The 23,885-nt window shown below is 40.7% G+C and overlaps 1 protein-coding gene across 4 annotated transcripts in view; it reads right to left on the reverse strand.

The window, feature by feature from the left end:
* THSD7A (thrombospondin type 1 domain containing 7A) overlaps nucleotides 1-23,885 on the reverse strand; it is a 220,362-nt gene that overhangs the window by 47,527 nt on the left and 148,950 nt on the right. For all 4 annotated transcript variants that reach the window (XM_079948229.1, XM_079948231.1, XM_079948228.1 and 1 more), the window contains 3 exons: nucleotides 23,113-23,216; nucleotides 14,147-14,341; nucleotides 11,501-11,764 (listed from right to left, as the gene is read on the reverse strand). In XM_079948229.1, coding sequence (XP_079804355.1) covers nucleotides 11,501-11,764; nucleotides 14,147-14,341; nucleotides 23,113-23,216 — 563 coding nt within the window. The remainder of the gene's footprint in view (nucleotides 1-11,500; nucleotides 11,765-14,146; nucleotides 14,342-23,112; nucleotides 23,217-23,885) is intronic.

Below are 23,885 nucleotides of genomic sequence, written 5' to 3' on the forward strand. Positions count from 1 at the left end.
GGTCATGACTCACTGCGAGATTAGAAACGATGACACTAGTTAAAATGGCAAGAGAGTCTTCCTTGCGCATCAACGTGCTATGATGCAGCAACCAGACACGGATGAAGAAACACAGCACCTTTTGACTAAACTGTTATTGAATTCTCTCATCAACATTTATGATTATCATGCCGTCAATACACATACTAGCCTTTGCAAGAAGGCACTATATCATTTATTCTGATATCTTGATCCTAAGCATGTTTATTAGGATGCAAGTCTCACCGTTTAAGTGGAAAGTACACCAAAGCAAATGATTTCAGGTTAGTGGCAGAACTATTTGCCCTCATCCTCCAATTTGCCATTAGGAAACATCTGTTTTTCCCTACACTGGTTTTCCATACACGAACATAGGCATACTCATAGCAGGTAAGCTTAAGAGTGAATTCTGGGACAAGCTCTTAAGAACATAAGGAGAGCTCTGCAGGATCAGACCAAAGGCCCATCTAGTCAGCATCCTCTCAGTGTCCTTTGAGAAGCCCATAAACAGAACATGAGCGCAATAGCACTCTCCCTATTTTGGCTCCTCAGGAACTGCTATTCATCTTATTCTGGAATGTATACTGGAAGTTATTGGCTAGCAACCATTGTTATCTCCTATGTCTAATCTTTTGAAGCCACCTAAGTTGGTGGCCATTACTAAACCTTGCCATAGCCGTCCTCTACCCATGCCACAATATTATGTTGTTGTTGTTGTTTTCCCGTTCAACTCATGCTCTTATCATTTCATATTTCTGAGTATTATGGATTGGGCTCCCCTGCCAATACATGCTTGGCAAACTCAACACCCAGTGTCTTTTTTTGTTGTTGTTTAAATGATATTTATTCAAATTTTAAAGGTTACAAAGAGAAACAATACATAAAAACAAGTCACATCAAAGAAAAAAGAAAAAAGAAAGAAAAACAGATAAAAAAGAAAAAAAGAAAAAAAGTACATACAATCAAAAAAAGAGCAAATCAAACCTTTACATAACTTTCTTTCTTTAGCTTATTTCCTTGACCTCCTCACACCTCCCCTCTATGTATTCTAGTTCAGTTAAATATTTCAGCAAATCCTTCATCCTTGTTTTTATCCTAATAATTTATCTTAATATACTGTAATTTTACATTCTCTTCTTTCACCAATTAACCATCCATTTTTACTTTATTTAATCTTATTTCTCATTAAAACTAATATATTTGAACTTGATCTCTTAAGACATTTCCCCTAGGGTCATAAAAATTTCATTCCACGATTTTTCCATCTCTCATTAATATTTTTTCCCCTTTTAATTTTAAAAATCTCCATATATACACTTCAAATTCCCAATTTTCTTCCACCATCTCCCCTCCCCGGTCTTGGCCCCTGCCGCCAGTTCCATCAACCTCCAACAGTCCATCAACCTGGAGATCTTATATCCGAGGCTCTTAACTCTTCTTGACATCCCTTCTGTCGATCTTCTTGATAATCTTTGATGCTAAAAAGCAGATCTCGGGGGAGCTCCAACCCAACGATGCTTAGATTCCTTCTTAACAAGTCCGCCAGATTTCCATAGTTGAAGCTAGGGCCCACAAAGTATTCCAAATCTTGTTTCACAATTCCTCCAAGTCCAAAGGCCCCAAAAGCTCCAAGCTCCTCCTGGCCCAAATCCATATCCCAAAAGTCGATTGATCCCTGCATAAGGGGATCTCTCCCACTTTCCTTTTCCAAACCAGGCCAGGCTCCCATCTTTACAATCTGGCTTTTCCTAGTTACAGTCATATAGGGCTTCAACTTATAATCCTCTATTTGCCTCTGTAAGGTTAAGGCTCCCCCTTGTATTGCATTATATTCAGCAAGAGCGACTTTCTCCTTCTCCAATTCATCAATTTGTTCAATTAAAATAGATTCCTGTGCCGGATTTTTGTCAACTTCTGTACTGCTGCCCACTTTTGTTCCCAATATGTCAATATTAGTAGCCATGACATCTATCTGTTTATGCAACTTTCCCAACAAATAGAACGCCCTGTTCAGTACAGAGACTACTTCTTCCTTAGCCGACATTCTTGAGATGTTCAAGGTCAAAGCTGGTTTCCCACAGTCTTTATCTTAGCAGCTGCACTCTTGTAACAATGTCCCAAGGCTCCCTCTAGAGGAAGCCAGACTTCATTTGTATCAATCCTTTCCAGCACAATTCCAAAAGTAAATTTAGTAACAATTTTTAGTTACTTTTACTTCTTTTTAAGCGCAGAAGCGGACAATGGAAACAATATCCTTCTTTTAGACTAGCTGTCAAATTTATCCTGTTCACCGTCGATGGGCTTTTTGCAGACCACTCCCAGGTTCAGAGACGTGGTGCTTCAATTTTAAATTTTAAATTTTCACCTTCTCCTACAGATTCTCCCTCCGCTTCCAGGGGGGATCAAATAATTTCAATCAGTGGAGTTTTGGTCCTTTACATAAGACTTTCCAAAACCTTAGTTAACAACTACTTTGCTTCAGTCTATTTACAGAAAGGGAAGGTGGACTTCCTGTTTGAGCCTTCCCCGTTCGGTGCCAAATTAACTTATTTAAAAGTCCAATTTTCCGTTCTACTCACGGGTTGTTGTTTAAAATCCAATTGTCCACAGGAAAAAGTCAGCGCTCTCCAGCAACAGCTGTGCAGCTTCACTCCATAAAAACAGCGGTCGATTCAAAACACCGCGCCACTCACCCCATGTCACTTCGGATCCCCGAAAAAGGGTTTCCCTGCGAGTAGGGGAGGCACTCCTGGTGTCAGCCTGGTGTCAGCCGAATCCCACGTTCCCAGGCTTCCTCCACCTGGGATTTTTAAAGGGTCTCCGCCTTCGCCACAGCAGCAAGACCCGATTTTTGCGGAGCGGGTTCCTCTCTGTCAGAGGAGCTCCGCCATTGCCGATGGCGCTAACCCAGAAGTCCCCCTCAACACCCAGTGTCTGCCAGGTGCATGGAGGTCAGGAAACGAAAGGTGTGCCACAGCCTTTGAAAGACTCAATTTCTACCTGAATCTCACTGGATTTCATTGTATTATAAAAATTGCATCAAGAAAATAAAAAAGCAATAATCTATGCATATCTGAATGGGACAAATGCAAAGGCAGTATAATCTTGGGTGCTAATTCAAGCATCTCATACATATCACACATTTCTTTTAGAAATTCTAGGGGCTGCCGATCCTGCTAGCTCTGCTTGCCAATCCCACCCACCCACCCCACAACCCTTCACTGTAAGAAAAACAATTGGGCCAAAATTGATCAGTGGAATGTTGGGTATCTGGTGGGCGAGGCTTGTGTGTATCCTGTCAGTTAAGAGGGACCAACTGCCTCTTCTAGTTTTCTTGCCTCAGACTAGCCTCTCATGATGTTGTTTTAGTTTCTCTCAGACATTATGTTATTTTGCTACAGTTTTATTATTAAACCTTGTTTACATTTACACGAGCCACTTAATTTTCCTCAAAGAACAAGAAACTCTGCTGAAGAATGGTGGAATATCCTAAACTTGGGTGAGGGAGGGGATATTCCCCATTTGCCAGGAGGATTGATTTTGTTCATCATCATCCCCACCACCACAACATTCACCAAGCCCCTTCCCCTCACGGCTTGCCCCAAATCATCATCTTCTCCTTTTCCCTGGCAGGCAGGCTGGAAAGGAGGTCAGATCTGCACAGGGTGAGTTTTCCAAGACTCCTTGCTCTCCCCCTGTCACCACTGCTGCAGAGAGCAAGAGAAGAAAGGCATTATTTCATTCTCCCTTCTCCCACAGCAACCATTAGCAGTAACCGGCGGGAGTGTGGGAAGGCTTAGAAAGTGTGCCCTGTACTGACCCACCCACTTGCCTCCAGTTACATCCTGATCACCCCCAAGGACACTCGCCTGCTGGGGCAGCTCCCCAGCAACAGTTCTGTTTTGTTATGCTTTCCTTCTCCTTGGCCTCCAACGTTGCAGAGGCCAAAGAGGCAGCGTGTCAGGTGCACAGCAGCCACCGAGTAGGACAGATGATGGGGAGTTGATGCTGGCAGTCAACAAAAGAAGTTCAAAGACTCTCTCAAGGCAAATCTTTTTTTAAAAAATGTAGTATAAACACCAACAGCTGGGAAACACTGGCCTGTGAGCGCTCCAATTGGAGAACAGCCTTTACCAAAGGTGCAATGAGCTTTGAAGACGCTTGAACTCAGGACAAAAGGAAGAAACATGCTAAGAGGAAGGCATGTTCAGCAAACCCTCACCGTGATCAACTACCACCTGGAAACCTATGTCCCCACTGTGGAAGGATGTGTGGATTCATAAATGGCCTCCACACAGTCACTTACAGACTCACATTTAAAACCGTTTTTATGGAAGACAATCTTACTCGGCTATGAGTAATAGAAGAAGAAGAAGAAGAAGAAGAAGAAGAAGAAGAAGAAGAAGAAGAAGAAGAAGAAGCCCTGCCATGGCTGCTCCTCTCTGGATTGTCTGGGCCGCAGGCTGCCACCCACCCCGACTCTCACTGCTTCCTCGCTCACCTCCTCGCCCACCTGCAGTTCTAAGGTTATGCTGCCATTTGCATGACCGACAACAATCACAGACAATGATATATTAGAGAGATTGTTCCATCAAGCTCATTAGAGGCAATTTCTCAACAGCACTGTACAACATGGAGATGTGGAATTCAGTAGTACTGGAGGGAATCAGATTATATTCTAGTTCACTCTGACCTTGATTTGTTTTTTCATAGTCCACTTTTCTGAATACACGAAATGGCTAAAATAAATTTATAACCTCTGACACGTCAGTGGAAATAATATCGTATTTCATAAGGTACATTGCAAGACAAAGTGGAACTTTAAAAGTCTTTCTTCTGCATTTCTATTTCATTTTACTTTCCTTTCACATAGCTGCAGGGTAGAATTCGTAAAAAAAAAGACTTTTTAAAATGATGAAAGAGTACACATAAACAATAAAGCAATGTTTGCAACCACATGGACTCTTTTATAGCATCTGAGAGTTTACTATCAGACGCATAAGCAATTAAATAAGAAATTCAGCACTTCACATGGATACTCCCAACAGCTGTTCTAGAAACATTCACCGATGCACAGATACTCCCCTCTAATCCCCTGCCTAAGCCTTGCAACCACACAGAGCTTTGTAGAGTCAGCACAAATCAATGTATCTCATTTAATTAATGCTAAAGGGGGAAATAATCTCCCACTAATAAGGCAGCAGACAAGCCACCCTGGACTGGTTGACTGTGCCTGAGGTCTTAAAAAATAAACCGACATGAATTAAGAAGTGCATTATGACCTATATAAAAACGTTAAATCTCTCTGCTGCATCAGAGTGCTGACCAAGAGAAGAGTTACAAGAGAAGATGGTCATAATCCTCAATGGTCTGATTACTGTATTTTTTGCTCCATAAGACTCACTTTTTCCCTCCTAAAAAGTAAGGGGAAATGTGTGTGCATCTTATGGAGCGAATGCAAGCTGCACAGCTATCCCAGAAGCCAGAACAGCAAGAGGGATTGCTGCTTTCACTGCACAGCGATCCCTCTTGCTGTTCTGGCTTCTGAGATTCAGAATTTTTTTTTCTTGTTTTCCTCCTCCAAAAACTAGGTGCGTCTTGTGGTCTGGTGCATCTTATAGAGCGAAAAATACGGTATATAGTAGCATTCTGAAATTACAATGGCAAAATCTGTCTGCCGTCAGTAGCATCCAGCAAACAGCAATGGCTGTGGTAATTTTCTCTGAACAGGGTTCACGTGTCATGCCGGTGCAATGGGCTACAGAAGTTAGAAATACGCACTCAGATTTATTTGAGTACCACTGGTACTGGGAATACAGCAAGAATAGAGATTTTGCTGTCAAAAGTGCTACAGCCAGCACTGATAACCTGATTGTCCATTATCCATACATCAGTGTTGCTCAAACATTTCATAGAACCATAGAACTGTAGAGATGAAAAGGACTCCAAGGGTCATCTAGTACGGCCTCCTACAATGCAGGAATCACACCAAGAAGTCTTCATCAGTGGTGCTTCCTCTCCACTAGACTCTGCCAACAGAGGTGAGTTTATGCTCCAATCAAACTCCTGCAGCTGCCACTGACATGCAGTGTGTGTGTGTAGCATTAGAATCTTAGTCTTATAGGACTAAATATGGGCACTAGGTTGATGTTGGTTTGTTTTATGATCAAGCAAAGCTTAAGGAAAGACTATATCTATTAAGACATGCGTGCTCCCACATTTTATAAGGTTTTTAAAAAATATGGTTGGGATGGTCAAAATATATATTATATATTATTTGTATTATAAATGGCTTTTTATAGAGTTATTTGAATTATGGTTTGTTGTCCTTTCAGTGCCCCAGAAAGTTTCCATGAAAACACACCAGTGATTGAATAGTGCTTTAAAGTTCCCTACATTTTCCAGCACCATTTTGAGTTTTACCACCATTTTTGTTTCTGTGATCTTATACATTTTGCAAGGTACAATTCTGACACCTTTGTGTAGCGCTGTTTGGGCATAACTGATGCATGTCATTCATATATATATATTCAGACATCTTGTAAAAAATTTTGTTCAGGCTTTCCTTTACCCAGTTCTGGACAGTTCTACACATATGAGTCCCCAGAACATATTCTGTATGTTTTTATACTGTGTGTATGTATCTTCTGTATATTGTTTTATCAGTTTCAAGTTGCAGTTTTGTATTAATAGATTCTGTTTCTATATCATACATACGGTACACTGCTTAAGAGGTTTTTAAAATATTAAGTGGATTAAAATTGGCTGGAGGGACTAAAAAGAATGATAGTTTTGGATCAGAGTGGTTTGATTTTGTAGCGCATGGGAATAAGAAAACTAATAATGCAATGCTGCCATCTCATAAGCTACTTTGTGGAACTCATAGTTGTTTACGCTGAAGGAACCATAAGAATAATCATTATTCTTTATACTGTAATTTGTAGGGAGTAATTTGTGTGTGATTTTTGCTGTGGCTATTAATCTCTGAAACTGAAGCTTAGTTATGTTTTTAAGTTATGTTTTTAAATATAAAATCAATGCAGAAAAGAAATGCTTGTAAATAACAAATAAACAAGTTATGAACATGCTAGGATATCCTAATTACCATGTACTATATACTGAAGACATTTAACATTTTCTGTGGTGTTTTCCATTCACAAATTTTGAAGATTTTATTGAGATGTACTGGCATTATGTTGGACACCTTTGAGAAATGGAGGTGAAGTGAGTTACACAGTATCATCTGGGGGAAACATCAGTTCAATACAATTAAAATATTTTCTGAATTCCAGTAGTGCCTCCCAAAAAAGTCAAATTATTAATGTTCTTTAAAAAATCCATGCCCACATTTGATTTAGATTAAAATTGAAATGCCAAATTGGGCAATGAAATGACTTAGTTTTGACATTACTACAAAAGAAATGGATCAAGAGAAAAATGATATACAGGAGACATATTGTCCCCAGATCTCACTTTTTTCTTTTTTTCTTTTTAGAAATCTAACCACCACCACCACCTCAAAAACCCAACACACCAGGCTTTGATTAGCGATCACAGATGGACAAATATCTAATTTTTGCTGAAGACATATAAACAGATTTGTGAGAGGTTTGTGTGTTGTCTCTCTTGAGATGCCCAAGATGACTGACAGATTTCTCTTATTTGGTCTCTTTCATTGTGCATTGGAAAAAAAGAGTGATTTTTTAAAAGTATTATTTTTGAAGCATATTGGAGATTACTTACCCCATGGGGCAAGTGGTGTTCTGCTTGTTCTAAACAGGTTGCATTACCCCAAAGGTTCAGGTTTGTAGTCTGGAGGTGTTCATTGATTCATTTGTGTTACTAAGGCACAAGTAGCCTCTGTAGCTGAACAGCTTTTCACCCGCTAAGAATAATACACTACCTACTTGCCTACCTGGAACGAGACAGCCTTGCTTCAGTAATTCATGCCCTAGTCACCTCTTGCTTAGACAACTGCAGCTCACTGTGTGGGGAGCTGCTTTTGAAAATGGTATGGAAACTTAAATTAGTTAAGAATAAAACTCTAGGGTTCTAACATCATGCCAGTACTTTACAATCTCCACTGGCTTCCAGTCCAATTCAAGGTACTGCTTTCCTTTACTTTCCTTCACAGCTTGGGACCAAGGTACTTGAAGAATCACCTCTCTCCATGTGTACCTATACCTGGATCTTGAAGTCTTCTTTGGAGGCCCTTCTTAAAGTGCTCCCACCAAGTGTGGTGGTATGGTGACTAGGTACAGAACACAGGGCTTTTTCAGTGGTGGGGTCATTGCTGTGGAATGTCCTCCCCAGAGAAACCTGTCTGATAACCATCTTGGCGTCATTTTGACACCAGGAGAAAATATTTTATCGCTTCAGTCTTTCTAAACCGTTTTTGCTCTGTCTTACTGTTTGTATCCTATATTCCTAATTTTACTATTGTTTGTTATTGACGCTGGATTTTAAACTGTACTATTTCTTGATTAAAGCTGCCCTTAGAATTTCGTTACAGGGCAGCTTAGAAATACTGTCACGCAAGTAAGTGAGCCAACATGATGGAAAGCCGTAACAAAATAATTAGTCATAAAAAGGACACTATCTAATTTGTCCAGGGAATGACAGGCCAAAATATTGCCACGTAAACTACCAATCCAGCATAGATATGCAACCGAAAATACAAAGACAAGTTATTGATTCCTTTCAGTTGCAAGAATGGGAGCATCTTCAGCGCTGTTGAGGCTGCTTTGTATGACACAGCCCAAAGAGATGTAATAAAGAGCCCTGGTCATTCAGGAGCTACCTCTAGGCAAGGGTGGGGAACTTTTTTCAGCCTGAGACACATTCCCTTCTGAGCAACTTTCTTCTAGCCACATCCAGTGGTAGATGAGACCAGAGGCAAAAGCTGGCAGAGCAATGAATGTTATTTTTACCTATATACAATAGGATAGTTTCTGCATGCGTGCGTGCGTGCACACACGTGCGCGCACACACACCTCTATCCTCCATCCAAAGAAAAGGCACTATCAGAGTTCAAGGACACATTCTAGTCAGGCAGAAGGACACTTGGGTTATGAAGCAAAACTAGTGAGGGGTGTGCTCTTGGGAGGGTCCCCTGGAACTTAGGTTCCCCACTCCTGTTTCACAAAATATCCAGGTCCAGCATGTGCTTTGAAACACAGAAGTACAATGTATATGTTCAATACAGGCGTACACTAAAAACTTAACACATGAAGCAGCTCGCCAAGTCTTACTGGAAAAGTGATGTTGGAACAAACGTCAACCCAATGGAAAGTCAATGGAAAGTCAACCATCTTTGTCTATTAATGCTGCTATCCCTAATCCTGCTGCTACGTATCTTGACGGTATACAGGATTAACTCTGCTGTACTCTTGATTTATATTTATTATCGTTATAGGTCACATCAGACCCATGGTCAGTGGTGTCTATGTAAGACCATGTCTCACCCAGTAATCTGTGTTTCAGGAGTTTCTAAACTTCAGAAGCGGCACCAAAAGAAAAGAAAAGAGATTCATTTCTTTACTGGATAGTGTTGTGTTCTTGTGGCAAACAGTTTGGATTCCATCCAACATAATAAGATTTCCCTTCTGACACTGCAAGATAGCAATTCCATCAGCTCCATTGCCCGCGCTCCAGCTACTCTGTACTGTTGAATAGATGGTTCCTGATTTCCCAGTGTTTTTATAGTTGCTCTTACAAATAATAATCCTTCAGAGCTACAATGAATGGCACTAGGCCCCTCTTGCTTCTGTCGGACTGAAGGTCTTTCATTATTTTGCGTTACCTATACTCTAAGGTTTCTAGACTCACAGCTTTTTTATTTTGTGTGATTGGAAGCCTTTATATCCAGCTCCCAATTTTCCAAGGTCTTATAGCTCTCATAAGCAGATTGGTTTTTAAACAAAACACCTCACACCAATCTGTGAAAATTGTTTGGAGGCTCACAGACAATGATTTGCTATGTATAACAGCAAAGAATAGCAAGCACAGTTAATTTGTTATGCAGAGAAGCCACAACTCTCTTAAAATGTGACTCAACACACCTCAGCAGTGTAGAAGAGCTAAATGTAAGCATCTTCGTTTGGGTACAAATTAACATGATGTGGGGTTGACTGAGGTTATGCGCCTTGACTCTGCCCTGTAATCTGCTTGTGCTTAAATATATCACTTCCATGGAGACTATGAAAATGCACCTGCTATGCAAAACTTGTATAGCCATGATCTGGGACTCTAGAAGATGGAAGGTGGTCCCAGGCTTTAACAGTGTTGTGGGGATGCTGCCACATCTGCAGCTCCACCACACATAGCAGCTAGGTGGGAGGTGGGGACAGCATGCAACCACAGATGGGCCAGCTCAAGAGCCAATGGACCTCGGGTTGGCTCAGCCCCACTCCATCCCCATAAAGCCTGCCCACACCTTTGCTCTACCAACTGAGCTACCTCTCAACCTCTTAAAGGGGAAGCTAGTGGGGTGATGCTGATGTCACTCTGCAGGTGGATGCTGGGAGAAGGCCAAGAGTGACCAGCAGAACTGGCTTGAGGGACACCTCCATACAATTCAACCCAGCTCCCCCTGACCAGCAAGAAGTGGGGTTGGATTGCTGTTAGTCATGCTTAAGAGAACCACTGCAGTTCAACTTCCTATCTTAATCCCCATAGATTGCAGTGGATCTATGAGTGTAAAGTGTAAAGATATATATAAAAGGAAAGATTTCACTTTTCATAAAACCACTGCTTATTTATCCATAATTGCATTTGTTGGTCAACTAAAAGAAGTTTAAAATAGTAAGATAAAGGCACTATTTTTATTTTTTTAAGGCAAGATAAAGCCAGGCCTCAACATCTAAAAAACGATGCTGCTACCTACTGAATTTGAGGACAGGCGGCAGCTGGCCTGTGTAGACATAAATAATAAAGGCAATAAGACTTCTAGCTCTTTGTCAGAATATGAAAGCCCAGTTTTCTATGATTCGCACCTGATTCCTGAACCAAACCAATTTACAAATGCAATAGGAATGCATTTCTAGAGAAGCAGCCCTGTTAGTCTTTTGCAGCAAGAACAATGAAACATAACATAAATTGAAAATACAGTGAATTTGAAAGAAACCCATGGTGTTGCATGCTCTATGGCAACTGTTTTCACCACAAGGGATGAGCAAGAGCTGGAGGTTTTTTTCATGTCGTCTCTGGATCTATTTTTTTACAGAAGTGAACACACACACACACACACACACACACACACACACCTGGAAAACCAACATAGAAAGGTAAGGAATTTTCCTGACTTGCAGAAAAAGGTTCCTTAACTTACATCGGCTTTGAATACCTTCCTAAGGAAACAACACGCTTTTCTATCTCAGCGATTTCCCCCCCTCCAAATTCTGCCTATATGCTGTATCTCTGTGACATTCAAAGACAAACCAGCACCTTTAACCAACCAGAAAAAGGAGAGATTTTTAAATACCATGACTGTTGCAACGTGATGTTTCGACGAGTCTGCTGTTTTGATCATAGCAAGCCATGGCTTGGTAACGGTAGCCTTGCCCACACTCTTTGATGTCTCCTTGTACTTTCATTCCCAGCAGTACTTCTACTTTGCCCTCGGGTAAGATGCAGTCTGACCAGTTCCCCACTGGCTGGGCATTATACTTGTCACATGGACATATCTGGGTCTCAATCAGTGGATGCAGCTGGGGATTTTTGCATTTCTCCTTCTTCTTGCTTTTTCCTGGAAGGGAGTAGAAAGAACTTCAGAAATTGCTTTCTTGGGATATCCTTTACCTGGATGTTTATTATGGTGGTTGTTATCTACAACATTGTGAAGTCTCTTATAAGTCAACGGGGCTCCCAAACTGTGAATTGTCTTCGCAATTTGTGTTCCCTGTTCTGTTAGTAGTGATTTCCACCACTGAAAATAATCTTAGCGCTCATCCAAACTTCCACTTGACCCACCACCTCCCCCGGGAAAACCCGCTGTTTACTACTGAATCGAAGCAAATGTCAACTGAGTTTGCTCTCGATTGTTGGTTACTCTGATTTAGCACTAAAGCGCAGAGCAAAGGCAAAGCCTCTCAGGCCCATGCCTAGAAAGTATGAGACAAGAGGAAAACCACTCAGACCTGTGCATTCCAGACATGGGACAAGCAGAAGTGGGGATGAGCCCTTAGTGGAAACTCTATTTAAAATACATCACTATGTGAAAGCTTTATTAAAAAGGTAAAGGGACCCTGGACCACAAGGTCCAGTCGTGACCGACTCTGGGGTTGCGGCGCTCATCTCACTTTATTGGCCAAGGGAGCCGGTGTACAGCTTCTGGGTCATGTGACCAGCATTCTGGGGAACCAGAGCAGCACACGGAAACACCGTTTACCTTCCTGCTGGAGCAGTACCTATTTATCTACTTGCACTTTGACGTGCTTTCGAACTGCTAGGTTGGCAGGAGCTGGGACCGAGCAACGGGAGCTCACCCCGTTGCGGGGATTCGAACCATTGACCTTCTGATCGGCAACCCCTAGGCTCTGTGGTTTAACCCACAGCGCCACCCGTGTCCCTGAAAGCTTTATTACATAAATCCAAATCTGAAATCTGTATCTACCTTCTTGCCATTTCAATGGGCCTCAGTGGATGCTGCCATGTTTTCCTTTGCTCAGAAATAATACAATTTTTATGAGATGTGATAAGAAGCATCTTGGAAAGACAGTGGGGTCATTAAAATGTTTATCAGCATAGACAGAACAGAGACAGTCGATATAGCAACAGTAATTCTCTGTTCTGATTAAAGTAGGAGCTCTTCCTATTACTCATTAAATAATAACCAGGCCCTAAAGTGGAAGAGATCCAAATCAGATAATGTGCGGCTTTCATTGGACCAACATTAATTTGGGTCGAAATAAGCAAGTTTTCGATTTACACAGAATTCCTTGTCAGGCAGACACCTTTATTTCCTACATTTATTTAGCCCTGCAAATTGGATCTAGATCATGCATATCAATATAGGATCTAGATCATGCATATCAATCCTGTGTCTAATGATGTTGCCACCATCTTCATGACACTCACATGGAGTGTCATGACACCCACTTGGGAGTGTCTGTCTAGCAAAAGAGAGGGTCTACTTACTGACTGAAAGCCGAGACTTTCAGTTTTTTCTTTATTCAGCAATTCTGCACCCAAGATGCTAAAATCTCATTGACTTCAACTGAATTGAAGCAGTCAAAGTGTCTACAGGAATGCAGCCCAGCTAGTTAACCTTGTTTCTGAAAGTCCTTCCCCTGTCAAGAGTATGTACAATTTCTTACCTAGTAAATGTGGAGTAGTTGCAGCAGTTGAACCAAAACCATCATTATGAAAAATAGTCTGCAATCCATTGACACACATCTCTAAACTCCTGTCACTAGTGCTCAGAAGACTGCTAGCATTATTTCAAACTGTATTCTACAACTTCATGGCAGATGGCACATAAATTCTTTTTGGGGTAGGTGGAAAATAAAGCATTATCAATAATAAATGATAATGGAAGACCTCAATTCCTCCTATACCATTTTGGATTTTTTCCTCCCAGGGATAATAGAGTTGGAAGGGACTCCAAAGGTCATCTAGTACAAGGTCCTACAATGCAGGAATATCAACTAAAGCATCCATGACTGATTACTTTTACGTAAAAATAATTTGCATAATGATGTTATGTACAAAAAGAAGCAGAAGTCCATGGATTTCTATTGTCAAATGTACATATTCTTTTCATGATTTCTTGGGAAGGATATGCACGCATATGTGTGTGTGTGTTTTCCTTGATTGTCTGAAATCACAGTATAGATTTGGAATATATATCCACTTCTACTAGAATATGTATGTCTAACTTTACAGATGATTCCATATGGATCAGTTAATAAAATACACTACCTTGGGAAATACAAATCAATTCAATATTCATACAAGGAAGGCTTTTCTGGTTAAGTTGTTTCCAGTTGACACCCTACCCAACTAGTGTCAACAGTTTCTGCTTTTTGGTCATTTTAGGGATTCTACCTGCTCCCTAAGTAAATTTCTCACGGCAGCACTAGTCCTACTACTACCAACAATGTTTCTCTTGGTATTTTCCAACCCTTACCAATAAGAGAGCGCTTTCTTGTCCTAAATGCTCCACAATCCCCATTGCAAGAAGAGAACTTTGACCAGCTTGTGAACTGACAGTCATCTTGGCAAGGGATTTGGCAGGGTTGCGTTAAGGGTGGCAAAGAGCCTGCATGCTTAAGGCATTCGCTGATGTCAGCCTGTCCGCCATCTTGCTTGCGGCAAGTAATAGCTGGAAGGAGAGAAGCAGAAAGCATTATAATGAGTTGCTAGGCCTTTTGTAAGTAAGACAATGGAGCACCTAACCACCAGAGTCACCCACATTTGATTTAGCTCAACTGGCAATAGGTTCAAGAACAGTAACATTCTGCTTGGGATCTCTGGTACCACAGGACTGTTTTCAAATTTCAGAAAATGCAAAATGCTGCACACCTCTCATATAATTCAGATCAGCAAGTGACATTAAAAATGCAGCACAGAAATACAATACAAGCCATTCTACGAAGGAAGGAATAAATGCCATCTATTATTCTGCCCCATTTTGCTATATAATTTAACTGCCCTATATTACTAACTTTCCCAAAGAATGGGTATTCTGAGATATGAATTGAGCTTTTTATAATTTAAAATATACTATAATTATATTCACAGTTGATACACACTTTGAAGAGAAATGTATTTGCTCCATAGGAAAGCAGGAAGGTATGTCTACCTGAAAATGCTTTGTAGCTTGAACATTATATTAAACCTCCATATAAAAACACAAAAGATCTTCTCTCTAGCAATAATGGCATAAGGAGCTTGTAATGGAGAAAACCAATGAATATGTTTTAAACACAATTTAACAGTATAATGTATCTAGGTTTAGGTTTTTAAATGCGGTATAAGTTGCTGGGAACATTTGAGTAACAAGCAACTTGTAATAATAATAATAATAATAATAATAATAATGACAATAACAATAACAATAGGCATACCAGTAGATTAGGGAGGGGTAACACGTGATCCTCCAGATGTTGCTGTATTATCACTCCCATCAGCCCCACCTAACATGGGCAACAGTTGGGTAGGATGGGAGTTGAAGTCCAGCAATGTCTGGAGAACCATGGGTTCACCACCCCTGCCACAGTGCTGCAAATTAGGCTCCATTTTCTCTGAGATTTGCAGTCCTATACACACTTACCTGGAAGCCCCATTGAACTAACTGAGACTTCTGAGTAAAGATGCATAGGCTGTACCATTTATGCAGATTACGCTGCATTACTGTTTCTGACCAGCAAGTTCTATTTTGCTTATAAGGCATGCGTGGTTGTGTGTGTGTGTGTGTGTGTGTGTGTGTGTGTGTAATACTATACCGACATACCTATTGACTTCAATGGGACTTATTCCCAGTTAAGTGTAATGCAGTCATAATGAAATACCTCAAAAAGAATACTTGAACGCAGCCCTAAACTACACAGTGAACTTCTACACATTGACTTTGCTCAACAGCTATGCAGCCTGATGGTATCTATATTTATTCAGAAGTATGCCTCACAGAATTGAATAGGATTTAATCCCAAGCATGCATAGGATTGAATCAAAGGAAAAAGAAAAAAAATAATTTTTTATGAGCTGTATGTTCCTGAGTTCTCAACTGCAAGTTGCATGATGAAATGCTCCAATATCAGACAACTGCTGCCTCCCTAGCAAATATTATGATTCCAACTCTTTGAAAATCTATCCTTTATTTGTAGCCCAGGATTCCAAAGGCAGGACCTATCCATGACCCTCTCGGTTCCCAGAACTGTAAATACTATTTCACTGTCTCCAGACTCAGTTAATTGGCCTGAGATTAATTTTTCCTGTGTGGTTTAATAGACTCCCCATATCTGAAGAGATGAAATGTGAATTCTAAATGGTAAAATGGCAGCTATAAACTTTCTGACATACTAGCATAACCAAGGAAACAATATAATAAATGTGAACCCACAAATGTGCAAGGCTTTTTAGTGGCGCACAGAGGACTCTTTATGAACAAATATAAATGGAGGGTCATGTATAGTCTTTGCTCTTTCTACATTTATAACTGAAATATACAGTTTTGCCTCCAAGGCACAATCTATAACGGTATAGTATAAAAAGGGACCATAAGGAATTTGAAGGGCGACAACAAAACCTGTGTTGCAACCACCACATGATCCTTAGCTACAAACAGGTTCAGCCACCCAAAAAGCAGTTACAACCCCTAGTCAAGAAAGTCTTGAAACAATTGTTGTAGTGATAAAGTAAGCAGTTTGATTAAATTCATTTATATTAGGGGTCTGCATCAACCACAAGATTCAGTGATTCATAAAACAGCTTGCTTCATTGTAAAACACTTTGTGGTCTGCCCAACTCAATTCAGGTCCAGCTCAAATCAACTTCGTTTCTCCTCCCCGCATGCACTAATCCAGAAATGACTATGGTTTTTCTCCTTTTGACAGAAGTGGATCAGATCTACAAACATGGTCTTACTGACCAATGGGTCCTGGCAGTGCTATTTTTCTAGAAAAAGAGGTGCCAAAATTCACCCTTGTTCTCTTAGAATGGCGATGGTGTCTACCTGAGAGGTACCAGAACTGAGTTCCAGCAAGTTCTGGCTGAAAAAAAGCTCCTGGTCTAGGAGGGTTGTTGTTTTTTATGTGGGCACCTTTATAATTTGATTTACTAGTTGTTGTTTTTAAGGAAACATGTATTTCTTATTTATTTATTTATTTATTTATTTATTTATTGAATAACTGAATGAACTTTACAGGCAAGGTCATCCCTTCTGAGGACATGAGTTCAGCCAAATATCATAAGGTAGCTGCAGTGCTCTTCCCCTGCAAACTCAGCTGTTTTGAGTTGTGTAAAAAAACAAAAAACAAGGAACCACTTTATTTTCCTTAGCGTTCTGTGGGTAATTGGTCTGAAATTTGCAGATATGAGACAAGTACCCCTGGGTAAGATCCATGCCAAATTGCAGTTAAATACATCCAGGGGAAACTGAGCTTGAACACGTTTAAAGTTTTTATATATATATAGGCATTCACTTTCCCTGTGTGACCATTTGCAAGCTTGAATTGTCAGTCACAACAGAACCTTCTCTCTCCTCTCCCTATCCTGACATTTTTCTTAAATTTAGACAGACATCTCAGTCCTACAAAGCTGCTCTTTCCCCCAACACGCTGGGATTGGAGACTGCTGGAAAAACTATTCCCTATCATTACAAGCTACAGTCCCAAAGGAGCTCCCTCTCCTGATTCTGGAATCTTTCTTAAATTAGAGATTGGCCTTTAGTTTCTGCAAAGCTGCTTCTTCTTCCTCATACCCCCACTCTGGCAAAGTTTAAAGACATAGTTTTGCTTTTCATGGACACGTGTCTACAGCTTTTTTTTAATGTCTGCATTTCTGAAGTGTAAAAGCAGAGACATCACCTTGCCAACAAAGGTCCATATAGTAAAAGCTATGGTTTTCCCAGTAGTGATGTATGGAAGTGAGAGCTGGACCATAAAGAAGGCTGATCGCCAAAGAATTGATGCTTTTGAATTATGGTGCTGGAGGAGACTCTTGAGAGTCCCATGGACTGCAGGAAGATCAAACCTATCCATTCTTAAGGAAATCAGCCCTGAGTGCTCACTGGAAGGACAGATCCTGAAGCTGAGACTCCAATATTTTGGCCACCTCATGAGAAGAGAAGACTCCCTGGAAAAGACCCTGATGTTGGGAAAGATGGAGGGCACAAGGAGAAGGGAACGACAGAGGACGAGATGGTTGGATAGTGTTCTTGAAGCTACCAGCATGAGTTTGACCAAACTGCGGGAAGCAGTGGAAGACAGGAGTGCCTGGCGTGCTCTGGTCCATGAGGTCACGAAGAGTCGGACACGACTAAACAACAAACACCGAAGCACTACACGAGTTCCGCTTTGGCCCCTAACTGCCTTGTATAAATCCTTCACCTTGTTGAAGTCCCAAATCCCTCCAAGGCACCTTGTCTTATCTTGCTGTTTAGGATTCAATCAATTCCAAGTTGCTTACTACTACTACTACTACTACAACAACAACAACAACAAAACAGTGTTTCCCAAACTTGGGTCTCCAATAGTTTTTGGACTACAACTCCCATCATCCTTAACTGGCAAAACCAGAGGTTAGGGATGATGGGAATTATAGTCCAAAAACAGCTGGAGACCAGAGTTTGGGAAACACTGCAATAAAATCAGACATATACAATTCCATAGTCAATTAAAATACCTTTTTAAGCATAAAAAAACCACAATAAATGAGAGCAGTAAGACAGCAGAATAAACAGCAGAACTAATTTCAGTAAAACTTCAGACTGCAGTCAGGCTAAAAGAAAAGTCTTTATATGTTGGTAAAAATAGAGGGTAAGAGAGTCAGATGATGTTTAACGAGGAGGGAGTTGCAAAACTATGGTGCCACTGCTGAAAAGGTTATTCTCTGGTTCCTGCCTGCCTAGCACCACATTTCATTTCAGGGAATAATAGTAGTAGCAGTAGTAGTAGTAGTAGTAATAATATAACCAGCTCACCCTGGATTAACTGAGAGCTGGTCCCTAGGTTCTCTTTCCCTGTTCATGTCTTTAAGATGCATGTAGGAAAATGGGAAGGCAGGAGGAGGAAACAATCCATCTTTGTGATTTCAGAACAGTCAAATGTGTATGTGACACACAGAGCACAGGGGACAGCTTTGAAAATATCGGATCTTCTTCATATGTCATCTATAGCAACATGACTTACACGATACCAGGCAATTGGTATCTGGCCCATTTTCTACACTGACAGGCAGCAGCTACCCAGAGTCTCAGGTAGAGCACTTTCCTACAGTGGCAGACTTTGTGCTTTCAAATCTCAGCAGCGCCCTGTGCAATGCCAAAACTCAGCACCCTTTGCCCTTGCTTTCTGTGGTTCGTCATAGCTGCAGTGCCACCTCTTGGCACCCAGTTGTGCTCCCCTAAATCCACCTCTGTTTCTCATCATCCTGTTGTTACCTGATTCTTTTAACTGGAGATGCCAGAGATTGAACCTGGAACCATCTGCATGCAGACCATCTGCTCTGCTACTGACCCATGTTCTCACACAACAAATTTCACTGTCATCTGATAGTTTGGCAGGCAGAGAAGTGCATGCAATGCACCTTCTGAACAAGGCCACCATACAACCAGCCAGCCTGCTATACCTTGTGTCAGAAAATGTGCCAAGCATATCGTCCCGTGGGAATCTGGCATAAAACGATCACAGAAACATGTATGCCCCTTAATAAATCACCTTAGTGAAAAGAAAAGGGTTTGGATAAGATAGATGCATTTTAATGGGCTACAGAGCACAAATTATTAGAAGAGAAAAGGTGGTCTGGTTACGCAGCAGACCACATTCTCCCCTGAAATTCTATATTCACTGCACATCCTAATACAATTTAAGTTGCATGCTCCTTCAGCCAAGTCCACATGCTTTATTTACATGGTGAAAATGGCACCTGGGACCAGAAATCAGTCTCTTATCATGCTGTGGCAGACTAATAATTAATCACACCCACTCCCATCAAATTGATTACAGACATTAGTGGCAAGAACACCAAATGTGATTATTCTGAATTAAACACAAATAATTGTAAAATGTTTCCATAAAGAACAAGGATGCAGTTGCCAGCAAAATTTAATTTAACATGGGTTCACTTAACATACGTTTCCCTATTGAACATTTAGGGTCTCCCAGAAGAGTGGTATGAAATAAACTGCGCTTCAAATTTTGTAGACAAAAGACCTTGATATAATTAGGGCTGATAGCATAGCTTGAACTACACCACAAGGGGCCATAAGCTGATAAATTAATATTGTGGGGATAATTAAATACAAAGTCTGCTTTGTGTATGCAAATGAGGGCCATTTTGGTACTTAAAAAAACCAAAAAACTTTAAGTGCCCAGGTCAAACACTGCCAAATCATACTGTGTCTCAAATAAGCATCTTTCTAGCTTACCATGAAATATTATATGGCTTTAACTCTTTGTGATGGGCCAGGCTGTCTGATTTCAGCCGTATATAAATAATTTCATTCATTACCTCTATCAATCTCTCTTATGTTCAAAGACAATACTTTATGAGCCCATTGTTCCTTTCACTGCACACATCTACTCTTGCAAAAACATGCCAGTGATGGGAGGAGCCAGAGGCAAAAGTGGACAAAGTACTATACAAAATTTACCTTTGTACAATAAGTACGTTCTACACACGCTGACACATCCTTCTCTATTCTCCTTCCAAGCAGCCAAGAGACATTATCAAAACTGTACCAACACAATTTGTTCATCTTTATCACCAGCAAACTAGAAATGCCACAGGGGAGAGATCAAGAATGGGCCTTCACAACTCATGCACTCCCAAACTTTCAACTCTGGGTACAAGAGAGAGATGGGAACTTCACCCTTTCCTCAACAACCATTCCCCAACACTACTCCACCAACTGCATTGTCTCCAAACCAGGCATAGGCAAACTCGGCCCTCCAGATGTTTTGGGGCTACAACTCCCATCATCCCGGACCACTGGTCCTGTTAGCTAGGGATGATGGGAGTTGTAGTCCCAAAACATCTGGAGGGCCGAGTTTGCCTATGCTTGCTCCAAGCTTTATTCTGGACCCATGTTTCTGTTGCAAACACAGATCTAGCCTGGATTGGGCTGCAAGGAGAGAAAGCTGGTATGGTGGAGTTGTGAAGGAAAGCCATCACACAAAACTATATTTCTCCCCAAAAGTTGCCATTGCAAATCATGGTCCCCTGGGCTCAATTTTCATTGCAAAAGCAGGGGCCTGGCTTTAAAAACACAGGGCTGAGACAGAGCATGTAGCTTTGCCCCTTGGGCTTCACACTTCCTTCGAACTTTCCCCAACCAAATAATAGCTTCTCGTCTCCGTATGTAATACTCTCCCAAGAGAAAACAGGAAATACGGCGCAGAGACAGCTGCATAGGTTTTCAGAAATATATGTTAAAATTCTAAATGTTCAGGACGAGAGTGAGGCAGATACACACTAGCTTTTCACTGCTCCGAGAGAGTAAAAATATTTTAATTCAAGTGAAATGACCTTTTGCGCTCAAGCCTCTGTGTTGGGTCATTACGTAAGAAATGAAACAGGAGAGGCTCTGGAACAATTGTCATTCCTCCACCCTAGAGAGGTTCTTGACCAAAATAGCAAGGCTTTTGTAGGTCAGGCATGAAATGTTGTAGAGTCGCTGTGTCAAGGGAGAACTAAGCATGCTCTACACAGCATTGTACTTCGTTTCCACTGTGATTTTTCCGACCGTCTCTTACAAGAAAACCAAACATCAGTCTATTTATTTCTTCTTCTTTAGAAGATGTGTGGCTTTAGAGATGTAAGATTTTAAAGTTAGCTAAGCCTTTTGAAAAAGGTCAGAATCCGGGCAAGAGCTCTCGCTCACGCAATTTCATTTTTAGTCCAAATTTTCATGCTGCGCTTCTTAACAGTGCTTCTTGAGCCTCCATTATCAAGGCTTTTTCCTTTTTTTAAGAAATTTCCCTTGCCTGATTGCAGATGCACAGTGCTTTCCCACAATATGGTGATCGTCTTTAAATAACAATCTTTGGCATGGGGTAAAATTTGTTTTATTTTGCTGTTTCTATGCTCAGCTATATAAATAGGAGAAGGGGGGAGGAAACAGTTGATTAAAAAAATAAAATAAAGACATGCTTTTGCTGACAAAAACCCAAAGAAAATTGGCCCCAGTCTAAAGTTGTGACATGTTCATTTTACACAGGCGTGATTTGCAATAAAAGCTCAATTACACAGGACAGCTAGAATCAAAGCTGTCTTGGAGGAGGACTCCTGCTAAATTTCTGATTCATGTTGGCACTTTTGCAGCCACACAAGCTCTGTGTGTGTTAAAAAAAGCTGAAAAAATGCTAATATATTAGGCTTTAATTATAAAATCAAGGCATGGGTTTGTTCTAATAATGTCTGTGAGCTGACAAGTGCAGCCTCTTCCTTATGTGCTTTACCCATTTCTGCTCTTGTGCATCTTTATTTCATTTCCAGTTTGTCCATGATAAACAGCACCATAGCCAAATATGAACTGCTGAGGTATGCTCATCCCATGTCACCATCAGAACTATTGCAGCTATAGTGCTAACCCAGCAAAGTGGGTCAAATGCCAAGGTTGACCGCTTGCCAGTGGCAGCAGAACAGGTCTGCATTCATACAATTCACAACATTGTACTGTTTACTTTTCTTTCTTTGCAAAATCCGGAGCAAATTGGTCAAAATATATACACATTTGTATTGTTTATTTTTCTTTCTTTGGAAAACCCAGGGCAAATTGGTCAAAATATATACACATTTGTAAAACCGACATATATTGGACAGGGCACAGTATTCAAAATGTCCACTTTTGCTTTTCTTCTTTTTTTAAGGTGTGTACACATAACCCTGATTATCTCTCTCAAATAATATGGATGAATCCCAGCTTCTTAGAAGAGCAAGGATGAAAAGAACTGCAGGATAAGAATCTGTGCATATCACATTTACACAATAGACAATACTTAACTTGCAATGAAATTATGAGGATGATGAATTTTATTTCAATTTATATCCTGCTCTTCCTCCTAAAGGAGCTCAGGCAGAGGACACGACAATATCAAATGTTCTAAAAACTTTATCTCAGGTCAGTGATTTCAGGCATTAATTATTTGAGTAACTCCAATACCTTTCACACAATATCATGTTAATAACTCTAGTTCAACAGTTCTGTGAAGACAAGACACCCTGGGGTACCTCCCTAGTTTTCAACAACTTCATGCTAATGCCTGATTTGTTACTGCTGTTGATTTTACGAAGTCTAAAACTCTTAGCACTTGCAGCTGACAGGGGTGTCAGGAATCCACATGAGGTTATGATAGAGCACAATGATAATCTATTGTGATAATTAACTGTGTTAGTGATTGATAGCATAAATTACAGTGACGATTTTCAAACCTCTTGCTTGTAGACCGGGCCCACATGTCTCCTGGGCGCCGGGGCTGCCTTGACGAACATTCCATGGTGCGAGTTGACACCTGCGCCATTTATGTGTCTTCCACCTATAGCAGAAAAATACCGTGTGAATGCAAGCCATTTGTCAGAGCCTTAGATGAGCAAATGTGCAAATAGCACAATATTAAGACCAATCTGTTCTCCTCATTGCCACCTTCTGTCCCCTCAATTTTCTTCGCTCTAAAATTGCTGTTGCCTTAACTAAAAGTTGAGGATAATCTACATATTTTTAGCTGCCGCTTGTCCTCATATCTGAAGAAATATACTTCAAAGACCATTTTCTTGCAGGTGATGCCTACAACAATATTTGCATTACCAATGTTTATAATTCTGCTCTATGTCCTAGACTAGACAGTATTAAAGTGATGCAAACAAGGTTAGAAAGCATTCCTAGCCTCACATGTGGCTAAATAATCTTCCATATATTAAAATATAAATAAATCCCTGTACAAAATGATGTGGGAAACTTTCCATGCCCACCCCCACCCCCAATGTCACTGAGTCACAACACCCAACAACCCCAGCAAGTGTGGCCAATGGCTAGGGATTATGCGATTTGTAGTTCAGCCTACCATATAAACTGCTTGGTTGTAGACCAAATTTTCTACTATCTCGTATATGCTTAACAAAGCATATACTGATCAATTTTGGCTCCCAGCTGCATCTACCTGTGGGCATATGTTATGTTTAGGAAAGGGGCATAGCTCAGTAGTAGA

This window comes from Podarcis cretensis (assembly GCF_951804945.1).
Source record: "Podarcis cretensis genome assembly, chromosome: 12".
Classification (NCBI taxonomy): Eukaryota; Metazoa; Chordata; class Lepidosauria; order Squamata; family Lacertidae; genus Podarcis; species Podarcis cretensis.